The sequence below is a fragment of the Trichosurus vulpecula genome, chromosome 1 (genome assembly GCF_011100635.1).
Source record: "Trichosurus vulpecula isolate mTriVul1 chromosome 1, mTriVul1.pri, whole genome shotgun sequence".
NCBI classification, from domain to species: Eukaryota; Metazoa; Chordata; class Mammalia; order Diprotodontia; family Phalangeridae; genus Trichosurus; species Trichosurus vulpecula.
Genome location: NC_050573.1, coordinates 441,445,011 through 441,459,047, shown reverse-complemented (window position 1 = coordinate 441,459,047; position 14,037 = coordinate 441,445,011). Strand labels below are relative to the sequence as shown.

At 38.5% G+C, this 14,037-nt stretch overlaps 1 protein-coding gene across 1 annotated transcript in view; it reads left to right on the top strand.

Annotated features, from left to right (window-relative positions):
• Positions 1-6,716: 6,716 nt before the first annotated feature.
• The window catches only part of ANKDD1B (ankyrin repeat and death domain containing 1B), a 70,985-nt gene continuing 63,664 nt past the window's right edge, over positions 6,717-14,037 (top strand). The window contains exon 1 of the mRNA XM_036742293.1: positions 6,717-6,897. Within this exon, the coding sequence (XP_036598188.1) occupies positions 6,717-6,897 (181 nt within the window). The remainder of the gene's footprint in view (positions 6,898-14,037) is intronic.

Genomic DNA, 14,037 nt, shown 5'->3' with positions numbered 1-14,037 from the left:
TGGCTATTCAGAGGTGTCTTCTATTATCCTTAGTTTCAGCCAGAAATTAAAAGGGTGATAAGGTCTTCCAGGGTAAGTGAACTGGTTTTAACCACCTTAGTTGATGTGTACTATGGAATCTGACATCATTACACAGCCAATCCCACTCCTGACCCCTTGCTTCTAACACCACATAAAATTTCTAATGATAGTAAATAATTATTGAAATTTCAAAAAAAAAAACCCCACCCTCTTTTAAAAAAAAACAGAATGGACTTTAGATACATTCATAGTAGTAGAAGATAAGAGTTATTATGACAAATGTATTCAGTTTTTGCTAGAATAAGTTGGCATGCATCAGTAGTTCCTGTTCTGAATAGCTTTGGAGGTTTATTTCATAGCAAACAAAGATATGCTTTAAATACACAGTGTGTTTGGGGTAGAATGTTTCTTGAGCTACATAGGGACTCTAAAATATCAATTAGAATGTAGATCATTGATGCAAATCAATGTTGTAAAAGTTATCACCAATATTTCAAAATTCAAGACACAGAAATTGATATGAGCCTAAACATACATTACTTTTCTGTCATTGTTTTTTAAAAATTAGAATTCTTATGGAACTCTCTGAAAAATTCCAGAATTGTGTGATTTTAGGTATTTTTCCAAGGTTTTTTCCCTTTAAAAAATTATATAATATTTTTCTTCAATTACATGTAAAAATAATTTTAACATTTGCTTGTTAAAACTTTGAGTTCAAGGTTTTTTTTTCTTTCTAAGAGGACAGTAATTAAAATAATAGAAGGCAGAGTATATGTTTGCTTTTATTGCTTTCAGTCTTTAAAAATTAAATTTAACATGTAGAACACATTCTTAAAATTAGCAGAGAAAGCAAGTAAATTAATTGAGATGAGTTATTTTTTGTCAATGACAGATTAATCGTTTAGATGAAACGGAAAAATTCTTAAATAAAAGTGCACCATAAAGTTTTCACATGTTTGACACATTATGTTTCTGATACGTACATAGAAGGAGATATTAGCAGCCTATAGGTAATGTTCTTAACAGTAAAAATGATAGGCGATTACTTCTTATGTTATATAAGGGACATGTCAAAAAGTTATTTGTGTGTGTGTGCGTGTGTGTGTTAGGAAATATTTTAGGATTACTGGCAGTTCTCACTAGTGAACCATTTTATAGACTTCTTCATAAAGCAATTTATACAGATTTTTATGTAACATGAGTTTATCCCCACCCACTTCACTTAACTTGTATAACAAAGGCATACACAAAATAATACCTTTATGCAAGTCACAAAATGTACTAAAATACAGATGTATTATATACTGTGTCATGATAATAATAAAATGAAATGAAAGGTAAAGTTAATGATAAAGTATGCACAGTACTGTACAGCACACAGTAAAGTTCGCATAGGTGTGAAGTATGTTGCCCCTTCTCTACCCCCTGCACTCAGCCTTTATCGCTGGTGGTTGGATGTGCAACTTTTTTATGAAGCTATAGAGAGATGTTTGGACAGTGGCTCTCTTTTCTTTCCTTGCATATCCATTGATAGCAAGTGATATTATCCTCAACTGGTCTTTGAACTTTTATATCTTGAAGTATTTGGATCCATCTTTTCAATACAAGAAAAAAATTCACTCAAATGATGAGATGATTCTGCCGACTGTTGTGCCATGAATCTTTTTGGTTTGACCTCACCCTCTCTTCTTCTGCAGTCTTTGCAGCTAGCAGCTCAATCAGATCCTCCTTCAGAATCCTCACATGGATTTCTTTCAGAATTCTTTACATAAAGACAAGTTTGCATATTGGAAATTTACATAAAGCAATTACTCTCTATATTAAAAGTATTGCATAATTTCCCTAAATCTCTTCTTTCTATCCAGTTCTAGGCCCAGTTCATTGTGTCTTTGAAATACCTAACCAAGTTATACATATCAATGGACTTGTATGTTTGTATGTACATATGTATGTAGTGTGTGTACATGTATCCCCCTGTTACAATGTGAACTCCTCCCTAAAGGCATATCTAGGTTTTTTGGTCTTTGTATTCCCAGCTCCTTGCACAGTACCAGACATATAGTAGGTGATTGTTACTTGCTGAATGGTTATTTGGATGGACTGCCAATGTGACTACATGTCAAAATCTGGACAACATACATAATATTTACTGTTGTTTGTGTTATGTACACACCCAGGTATAATATACCATATAGCATGCACAGGTATAAAAAATTGGACAATTAGCATATGAAAAACCTTCATGAAATAAACATTTACTAAGTAATAAATTCAAAGTCCATTTTCACCAGTGCCAGAATCTTGGTATAATAAAACTTGAAATAGACTTCTTAGAGAATGAGGTTTTTCTGCTTAGGTGAACTTTCTAGATCACCAGTGGTTAACTTTTATGCCACTAGGTTAGCTAGGTTAGTTCATTACCACTGCCCAAACTGTTTATTTTATTTTATCCTTTATTTTTCACTTGATAAAGACAAACATTTCAAATATACTTTATTAGAGGTATAGTTATTATAAATAACTCAATGGAAGAGCAGTGTAAAACCATTCTACGTAGAATTAAGCATCTTTTTTTATGGGAGAGGTAGAGCAAACACTGAATTGCTGAATGAAAGAGTGCCTGTTTTACTTTAATAAGAATATTACAAGATAAGAGAAACTATAGAAGAGATGGAAAGGGATCACTATCCATAGTCCTTTTTGATTTTCTTTTTCAGGTAAGGTTTTTTACTCCTGCCCTGGCTCCATTGGTTCTTCTAGCATGGTAGTCCTTCTGCACCTGATCATTAGCAGGACCTAGGTTCTCTAATCTCTCCTGATTAAAGTATGAATAATCTCTACTCCATAGGCTAGTTCAAACAAAGTTGAGAGTTTGGTTTTTTTTTAAGGAACTTTTATTTAGAAACCGAAACAATTACATTTCTTCTGACAGTTTTCAAGCTGCCTTGACTGGTCCTTCTTATGGAATACTCATCCTTGTTTCCTTTTCCTAATTCAGTTGTCAAAAAGCATTTATTAAGCACTTATTATGTGCCAGGCACTGTGCTCTGGAAATAAAAAGAACAGTAAAAGAAACAAAAAACAACCCCTAAGAGTTTACATTGGGAGAGAAATGATGTAAATTACCAGGTACAAGCAATACGAATGGGAAGACATTAGCAGTTGCAGGAAAGGGGCCCTTCTACAAAAATAGGATTTGAGCTGTAACTTGAAGGAAGCCAGTAAATCTAAGAGGCAGAGGGGAGGAGAGCAGCCAAGGCAAAGGCACAGAATTTGGGGATGGAGACCCATGTTAGAGAAATGGTAAGGAGGGCAGTATATTCAGATCAGAGCGTTGTGGAGGGAAGTAGTATAAGACTACTGGAAGGTAGGAAGGGTATAGGTTATAAAGAGTTTTAAATGCCAAACAGAGAAATTTAAATTTGATCCTGATGGTTAACAGAGAGCTACTTGAACTCATTGATGAGAGGCGGAGGAAAGTGACATGGTTTCATCTCTGCTTCAAAAAAAATCACATTGGCAGCTGAGTGCAGAATGGATTAGAGTGGGGAGAGATTGAGGCAGAAAGAGCAGTTAGAAGGCTATTGCAATAGACTCATCACCTCTCAATAGTTAAATGTGATAAGGGGTTGAAATAGGGTGGTGGCTATGAATATAGACAGGGAGATATACATGAGAGATGTTGTAAAGGTGGAAAGGATAAGATTGGTAATGAATTGGATATGTAGGGTGAATAAGAGTTAACAGTCAAGGATAAAACCAAGCCTGAGTGACTGGGGGGAATAGATGTGATCTTGACAGTAATAGGAAAGTTGAGAAGAGGGGAAGGTTTAAAAGAGAAAGATGGTGAGTTCTGTTTTGAACATGTTGAGTTTAAAATGTCTTTAGTATGTTCAAGATGTCCAAAAGTCAGTGAAATGTGAAATGAAGCTTGACTGTAGAACATGAGAGAGAGTAGGGCTGGGCATTTAGATCTAGGAAGTGTCTCTATTGAAGATGACAGTTGAATGTATGGGAGCTAATGACACCACCAAGTGAGATAGTCCAGAGCAAAAAGAGGATAGCCCAGTGCAGATCCAGAGCCTTGGAATTAGTGGGGTTTTGAATCAAAGGTGCATGTCAATGGTCTGACTTTGGCAACAAAATGGGCCACTTCATCCAAGACTAGAGTGGAGGAAAAAGTGGAAGATAGCTGACTGATGTGAGATGAGGAGGAAATGCGAAGGGGGAGCTCTTAGTAATGGCATAATTTTTTTCAAAAGTATAAGGCAACATTCTTAGCTAAGAGCATAGAGGTAGCATAAAAGACTTGAGGAGAAATAAGAAGGTTTGGAACAGCCACTGTGGAGAGTATGATAAGGAGGAATAGAATGTTTGCCTTAAGAGTCCGTTAAGATTAATAACATAATTTTGTAACAAAAAAATCAGGGAGAAATAGAGATAAAATAAATGCCTAATTGAAAAAAAATTTAATGTCAAGAAAGAAGTCAGAAATTTGATTATCCTTTAAACCGATTAATTGGTAAGGGAAAATATGGTTGAAAGTGATAGGCTGTGTCTTGGGAGATTTTTATAAAAGAAAGCAATTATTGTATCAAATTGGATTCTAAGTCTCTCTTGATACGACTCCCTGAATGCTATACCTAGGGTTCAAAAATCTCCTTGAATCAGCACCTCTTCAAAATCATAGTTCATACTGTAGGACTTGCACATATCCCTTTTACCAGAGGACATATTAACTCAAAGCAAAGGCACTTAATTAAACAGAGTATTGAGGTAACAACATCTCGCCATACACAGAGGGGCACACTTTTTTCAACTGATTCCTACAGCAGTAGTAAGAAATAGAATACATGTGAGCTGAACAACTTGTGTTTCTAGGGGTATATCCCAGCCAGAACAGATCTCTGCCTCTGGAGCCTCTTGCTGCTTTCCTACAGAGGTGGCTGCTTTCTCCTCTGATCTGTGAGCTACTGAAGTCATCTGCTGAACTGCTTTCTCTACTTTTCAGTCATTTGTTAGCCCTCTGCTGAGTTGCTACTGCCATCTGTTGGTTCTATAGCAACGTCCTGCCATTTATTGACATATATATATATATATATACATATATATATATATATATATATTGCTAAGCAGCATATTCTAGGCTCCAATAGTTACAGATCCTTTATAAGTGAGATCACAACTTCAGGGCTATTTCAGCTCTTTTGTGATTCAGGTGCTAGGGAAGAGTTTTTAAAAAAAGCATTTTCTTTCTCTCTTTCTAGAGGTAGGGGGCTTTGGATTTGGAATACAACATATACTATCAGACAACTGTGGATATCTTGGTTGGTTTTGTGATATGTTAAGCCAGCAAACATTTATAAATCAGCTACTATGTGGCAGACACTGTGCTATGTGCCAGGGATACAAAGAAAGATAAAAGAAAGTCACTCTCAAGGAGCTCACAGTCTAATGAGGGAGACAACATGTAAACAACTACATACAAACAATGCATATACAGAATAATTGCATATAAAATTAAAGGATAAGCATTAAGGTAAAGGGGAATCAGGAAGGTCTCCTTGCAAAAAGTGGGACTTCGTCTGAGACTTAAAAGAAGACAGAAATATTTCCGCCTTTTAAAATTTGTGTCATGAAGAATGGCTTTCCAGAGAGAGCGAAGGAATGTATTTGGAGGTGAAGGTGATATAAAAACATAAGAGATCAATAAAAAATAGAATCAAATTTTTCAAGTAAGTTGAAGGATCAGGCTAAGAAAAAAGAGAGGGAAGCCTTCCCAAGGTAGAGAACACCTGCAGCTAAATGTTTGCCCTCTTAGCCAATGGGAATCTGACTTGCTTGACTATACATGTTTGTAGCAGGTTTTTTATTTTTATTTTTCCAGTGGGAGTGGGGTTGGGGAAGAAGTGAGAAAAGGTAGATTTTTGCTGATTGAAAAAAATTAATTAAAAAAGAGCATTTCGTAATTGAATCTGTAGATGTACTGAATGTGCTTTAACCCCCAAAATAATTTATAATTTTGTCATCGTGAATGGGATTTCCCTTTCTATTACTGCTTCTTTGATTTTGTTTTTATTATATAGAAATACTATTGATTTTTATGAAATTATTTTGCAGCCTGCAGCTTTGCTGAAGCTATTAACTGTATCAGTGTCTCTTTGCTGATTTTCTGGGATTTTTATGCTTAATTTTAAAGGTCAGGCAAACAATAGTTTGACTACATGATAGCTCTTAAGGCAGAATAATCCACGTTCTGGGAAGAGATAGGGCATATTGAGAGGAAGAACAGAGAACTAAGAAATATGCATCAAATGTCACTGGTTTCATGGGCTACTTCCTTCTGCTTCATGGTGGGGCCCCCACCCTGATTCATCAGCTCTTTCCAGCTGCCAACCTAAGCACTACTGCTGTACATGGCCCTACAGATTTTCTGCTCTCAGATATTCAAAACAGCAGCCTTTGCTAAGTGCCTGCTAAGGGCCAAGCACTGTGCTAAGCATTCAGGATACCAAGACACCCCGGGCATTCAATCCTGAGGGAATTCCCATAGCCTTGACTGAAGTTAATCATAGCTATTTCCTTTTGCTGCCTACCCACCCATTATACATACACCTGCCTGCAAGCCAAGCCTGGCCACTTCCCTGTGCCACAATCATTCTGCCCTGGGGTCTGAGCGTGGGAGTAGAAAGGACATGGTACCAGCAGAGATCACATCTGAACAAGGGACCCGGGGGAAGGGGAGGCTGGGAGGAGCCATGAAGGGGCTGAGTGACAATCTGAGGAACACTTTGGCCTGGTCCTGGAAGGGTCTTTCAAAAAATGCAAAGGAGAAAGAGGATTGGGAGAAGGAGGCATTGGCCAGACATGACATTCGTAAGTAGCTGGCAAGGTGGGGTTGGGGGAACTGGAGTGATACAGGGAGGACAAGGCGGTGGGGAGACTATTCCAAAATCTGGACAATACCTAGGTTGGAGGAAGAGGAGCTGGATTTGAGAAAAACTGAGACAGGGAAAATGAACAGCGCCCCAACTAGCTTTGTTGGAGCAAACAACTAGAGCTTCCCCAGGGCAGAGTGTTGCTCTGAAGGCCAGGCTGCGTCCCCCAACATCCCCACCCCCACTTCCACTTTTCAGTGCTCTGCTCTCAAATAAGAATTCAAATGCACTTGAAAAGTCACACCAAAAATAAACCTAGGGCCTGAAGGAAGAAGTTTATTGGAACTGACCAGATGGTTCCTGCCTGTCCCCTCCTTACTTCCCCCCACTCCCTACCCCACCCTATTCCACCCCCAATAGCCGGTTTTCTAGGCCAAGTTTGAAATTGTGTCAAAATAAGATTTGTTTCATTTTTTTTCTTTATTAGAAATGCAATGAAAGTGCTTATAATTGGGGGAAATAAAATGTTTTAAATCATTCCTCCTGCTCCTCCCATTTTTCAAATAAAGGAGAAAAAAGGGAGGCGTGTTACAATGGAGTGGATACTGACTCTGAAGTTGGAGGACCTGTATGGGCTCAAATGCCTCCTTCGATATTTACTACCTGTATGACCTTGAGCAAGTCACAACCTTCTTCACCCTCAGTTTCTTCATCTGTAAAATGAAGGGGCTGGATTAGGTGGCTTCTGAGATCCCTTTCAACTCTATACCTGTAGATCCTGGAGTACTTTGAGAAAATAATTCAATGTGACCTCTAGCTTAACGTCTGCTCCTGGCTCTCCTGCTAACTTATTGTGTGATTTTAAATCATTTAGCCTTTCTATGTTCAAGTTGTCCAACAATAAAATTCAATAAGGGTTTGTCAAGTGCCTACAATGTACAAGGCACTGTACTATTTGATGGAGATACAAAGAAAAAGCAAACAGCCCTTGTTCTTAAGCAAACGTTCTACTGAGGATGGGTATGGCTTTTAAAAAGATAAGTAAATGCAAGATAATTTGAGGAGGGAGAGGGTCCTAACAAGCAAGGATATCGGAAAAGACTTCCTAAAGGTGCACCTGAGCTGAGCCTCAAAGGAAGCTAGTAATTCTAAGAGGCAGTGAGGAGCGAACGAGTTGCAGTGAAGGGGGCAGCCTGTGAAAAAGCACCATGGCAGGGTATGTGGATCGTCAGCATGTAATCTAGTTTGGCTGGAACATAGAATGAATGAAGGGGAATACGTTAGGTAAGACTAGAAAAGAAAGCTGAAGCCAGAGTGTGAAGAGCTTTAAATGTCAGGCTGAGTTGTTTTTTTAATTTTAATTTAATATTTTTATTTTTCCCCAATTACATGTAAAAACAAATTTTAACATTTGTTGTTTACATTTTTTTGAGTTCCAAGTTCTCTCCCTCTCTCTCCCTCCTATCCCCCCTCAATGAGGAGGTATGCAATTTAATAGAGCTCATACATGTGCAGTCATACAGAACATATTTCTATGTTAGTCATGTTGTGAAAGAAAACAGACAAAAGACTCCCAAGAAAAATAAAGTAAAGAAAAAGTATGCTTTGATCTGCATTCAGATGCCTTCAGTTCTTTCTCTGGGGATGGATAGCATTTTTCATAAGTCCTTCAGAAGTGTCTTGGATCATTGCATTGCTGAGAATAGCTAAGTCATTCAAGTTGGTCATCATACAATATTGCTGTTACCGCATATGATATTCTCCGGGATCTGCTCGTTTCCTTTGCATCAGTTCATTTAAGTCTTTCCAGGTTTTTCTCAGAACATCCTGCTCATCATTTTTTGTAGCACAATAGTATTCCATCACAATCATATGCAACAACTTGTTCAGCCATTCCCCAGTTGATGGGCATCCCCTCAACTTCAAATTCTTTGCCACCACCAAAAGAGCTACTGTACATATTGTTGTATGTATACGTCTTTTTTCTTTTCTTTTTTTTTTTAACTCTCTTTGGGATACAGATCTCGTAGTAGTATTGCTTGGTCAAAAGGTATGCATGATATTGTAGTCCTTTTGGAATAGTTCCAAATTGCTCTCCAGAATGGTTGGATCAGTATACCACTTCACCAACAGTGACATTAGTGTCTCAATTTTTCCATATCCCCTGTTCCTATATTTTGCTTTTCTGTCACATTAGCCAATCTGATAGGTATGGGGTAATACCTCAGAGTTGTTTTAATTTGTATTTCTCTAATCAATAGTGACTTAGAGCATTTTTCATATGCTTATAGTTAGCTTTGATTTCTTTGTCTGAAAACTGCCTGTTCATACTCTTTGACCATTTATCAATTGAGGAAAGGCTCTTATTTCTTGAAATTTGACTCAGTTTTCTATGTATTTGAGAAATGAGGTCTTTATCAAAGAAACTTGCTGCAAATTTTTTTTCAAAGTTGTGATCACCAACTATTTATTTCTCTCCATCCTATTTTCCCCCCTGTTTATCCTATTATTGCTCTCCTTTTACCTTGTCCATTCTCAAAAGTATATTGCTTCTGATTTTTACCTCCCCAATCCATCCTCTTATAAGCCCATTACTCTCTTCTCTTATGCCTTCCAATGCTACTTTCCTGTATGGTAAGAAAGATGTCTATACCCAACTGAATGTGTATGTTATTTCCTCTTTGAGGCAATTCCAATGAGAGTAAACTTCTCTCCACCTCTCCCAGGTCCCCCTCCACTGTAAAGGCTCTTTCATGCCTCTTTTAGGTCAGATAATTTGCCTCATTCTACTTCTCCCTTTCCTCTCCTCTTTCTCACCCTTTAACTATTTTTTTTTAGATAATCATCTCATTATATTCAACTCACACCCGTGCCTTCTGTCTATGTATACTCCTTCTAACTGTCCTAATAATGAGAAAATTTTTAGGTGGTATAAGTATCATTTTCCCATGTAGGGATGCAACAGTTTAATTGTATTGAATCCCTTGTGATTTCTTTTTCCTGTTTACCTTTTTATGTTTCTCTTGAGTCTTGTATTTGAAAGCCAAATTTTCTATTCAGCTTTGGTCTTTTCATCAGGAATGCTTGAAAATCCTTTATTTCATTGAATATCCATTTTTTCCCCTGAAGGATTATACTCAGTTTTGCTGGATAGGTGATTCTTGAACACCTAGCTCCTTTGCCATCTGGAATATCACATTTCAAGTCTTCCAATCCTTTAATGTAGAAACAGCTAAATCTTGTGTTATCCTGACTGTGTTCCACAATATTTGAAGTATTTATTTCTGACTGCTTGTAATATGTTCTCCTTGACCTGGGAGCTCTGGAATTACTGTTAGTTTTCATTTTGAGATCTCTTTCAGGAGGTGATAGATAGATTCTTTCGATTTCTATTTTATCCATTGTTTCTAGAATATCAAGGCAGTTTTCTTTGATGATTTCTTGAAAGATGATGTCTAGGATCTTTTTTGGATTGTGGCTTTCAGGTAGTGCAATAATTCTTAAATTATCTCCTGGATTTATTTTCCAGGTAAGTTTTTCCCCCAATGAGATAATTCACATTTTCTTCTATTTCTTCATTCTTTTGATTTTGTTTTATTGCTGCTTGATGTTTCATAAAGTCACTAGCTTCCATTTGCCCACTTCTAATTTTTATGAAATTGTTTACTTCAGTGAGCATTTGTACCTCCTTTTCTATTTGGCCACTTCTACTTTTGAAGTTCTTTCCTTAAGTGAATTTTTGTGCCTCTTTTCCTATTTGGCCAATTCTGCTTTTCAAGGCATTCTTTTCTTCATTTGATTTTTGTGCTTATTTTACCATTTAGCCTCTTCTTTTTTCTAAGGTGTTATATTCTTCAATATTTTTTGTGCCTCCTTTACCAGGTTGTTGAGCTTTTTTTCATGAATTTATTGTATCACTCCCATTTCTCTTCCCACCTTTTCCTTTACTTCTCTTACTTAATTTTTAAAATCCCTTTTGAGCTGTCCCATGGCCTAAGACCAATTCATAGTTTTCTTTGGGGTTCTGGATATTTTTGACTTTGTTGTCTTTTTCTGAGTTTTGTCTTTTGATCTTCCCTGTCATCATAGTAACTTTCTATAGTTAAGATCTTTTTCTGCTATTTGCCCATTTTTCCAGCCTGCTTCTTGACTTTTAACTCTAAGCTAAAATGGGGCTCTGCTTATGGAGCAGAGAAGGTACTGTCCCAAGCTTCAGGTTTTTTGTGCAGCTATTTCATAGATAATTTTGGGGATCTGTAAATTTTTTGTTCTTCTGAGGTAGTATGATCTAGGGAGAGGTGTGTTTACTACTCTCCTGGCCTGTGCTCTGGACAGCAAGTGACCACAAGCACTCTTTTCCACCCTGGAACTGTGTCTAGGGTCCCCACTTCCCTGGGGCTTCAAGTTTTAGTGTGCTGGTACTCCTCCTTGACCTGGGACTGAGACACAGGACTGTGAGTCGGATCTGAGTCTGGGCAATGCAACAGAGTCCTGCCCCCAATGCCAGCAAAGGCACCCCTATAATATCCTTCTGACCAATTGTCTGACCGTCTGTGGGCTGTGAGGTCTGGAAACCACCACAGCTGCTACTGATTCTGTTGCTCCCAAGGCTGGTTTGCTAGGGCACAGCCTGTTCTGGACTGTGTTCCACTCCCACCCTGGGACAACAGACCTTTACTGCTAAACTTCCATATTGTCTTGGGCTAGAAAATGTTTCACCCTATCCTTTTGTGGGTTCTGCTACTCCAGAATTTGTTTTGAGGCATTATTTAAAGTTTTTTTGCAGAGGTTTTGGAGAGAGCTCAGGTGAGTCTTTGCCCTTTCTCCACCATCTTGGCTCCACCCCCCCATTTTTTTTTTAATTTTAAAAGCCATCGGGAGCCACCAAAGATTCTTGAGCAGGCGAGTGCTATAGACCATGCTTTAAAAAGATTATTTTGGCAGCTGTGTAAAGGATGGCTTAGAGAGGGCATAGACTGGAGTCATGGAGACTTATTAGGAACTTATTACAATGATGCAGGCTAGAACTTAGAAGAGCCTGAACCAGGCTGATGGACAAGTGAGTAGAGAGAAGGGGTCTAATGTGAGAGATATTGCAGAAGAAGACTCAACAAGACCTAACTTGATATGGGGGTGAGAAAGGATGAAGAGTGGAAGGTGACTCCAAGGCTGCAAACCGATGTGACTGTTAGTCTAGGCCAGAGGCTAGCAAGACATTGCTCCAGCAAAATGATAGAGACAAGCAACCCTGTCACTCCTCCGCCATCCTGGTTTGCCCTTGGTTCATTGCTTTGGAGTTGTCTGATTCCTCAGAGAGAGAAGTAGGCTTTCCAATTCACACATTCACTTGCTCTTCCTCCGTATCTCACACCCTCCCAAGGAAAGTTGCAAATTCCAGGAATGTTACTTTGGGCTCCAGTCTAGGGCTTCCTCCAGAAGCGGGGGAAGCAAGAGAGATAACCAATGTGTAAACATGAATCAGGAAAGGAACAGACCTTTTATTTCCACACAGGAAGGGGATGCTAAACACAGGGACATCAAGTGGCATCATGCACTTCAGAGGGATGAACTTATTACTATTTCTGCAATCATTTGGAAGGCTAGTAGAATACTTAAGCCTCATTGGAACACACATAGTGGTGTGTTCCATAGGATTTTATATCTTAACCTTTCTGCACTGGCAGAGTTGGGTCAAATAGCCAAATTTACTCAGGGCCTCTCTGTGCCTGTGGCTCTCCTTTGTGTTGTTCTTTCCAGTACTCTAAGACCTTTCAGGACCTTTCAGTAATCCAAAAGCTGATGAAAAAGAAAGGAAATGCACAAGAGAGGCAAAGGGGAGCCAGGGCCTGGATGAAACACCAAGATTCTACACTGTTGGAAATCTGGCTAGTTGAGTCTCTACTCTTCCCTCCTCAAAATCTCCCATTATTCCAGGGTAGAAAAGGGCCTGCTTCTTCACTCCTTGCTGAAATCACATCTTGCTACATGGAGAGCTAAATCTAAGAGCCAACCATTCTTACCTCCTTCATCTACCAGATGTGGTATCCATCATCATCATCATCATCATAATGATGGTGAGTTATGAATAACTATAACAGCAGCCTATTTGTGCAAGCTTTGGTTTCCGTGTGGACCCCAGGGCAGGAAGAAAATATCAGTATTGGCGTAAGTTCCAAGGGGATAGGTGAATGTGGTGAATCTGTTACAGTGTAATAATGGTGATCTCAGTAAAAATAGGGAAGTTTGGAGAAAGGCTGGGTTTAGAGGAAGATAATGAGTTCCATTTTGGATATGCTGAGTTTAAAGTACAAATGGGACAGCCAAGTAGAGATACCCAGTGGGAGAGAACTGTAGAAGGTGGGAACTAATGCTGAAGATAGAGGCCAGGCCTGGATAAATAGAAACAGGAGTCATCTGCAGAGGGTTGATAAATAAACATATGGGTGCTGATGAGATCATTGAGGAAGTATAGAGAGAAGAGACTATCTTATCTGAGGCACTTCTATTTTCTTATTCTTTCAATCTATACAATACACCAAGAAGCAAAATCTGTTTTAGAGTAGACACAGACTTATTGTTAAGGGAAGATACAGAACGCAGCTTTGGAATATACCTGCAGTTAGGTGGCAGGACATGGGTGATGATCCAGCAAAAGAAACTAAGGAGTGGCTAGACAGGTAGGAGGAGAACCAAGAGAGAGTAATGTGCTGAAAATGAAGAGAGGAGAAACTATCTGGGGGGTTAGGGTTAAGGTTCAATGATGCATAAATCAAGAAGGATAAGAACTGAGAAAAGGCCACTGAGCTTGACAATTAAGAGATCATTGGAAAAATGACCAAAAAAATGGCAACGAAGTTGGAGTGGATGTGGAAGGATACACACGCCAATATAGTGTTGTTGGAGCTGTGAAACAGTATAACCATTTGGGAATTATGCAAACAAAGTGACCAAAATGCCCATTCTCTTTGAACCAGAAATTGCATTACTGGGCTTATGCTCCAAGGAAGCCATTGATAAGAAAAAAAGTCCCCAAATACTCCAAAATATTATGATAGCTAAGAATTGGAAACAAAGTTAGGGAATTGCTAAACAAACTGCCCATCAGCTGGGGAAGTGCTAAACAAATCGTGGTATAAGA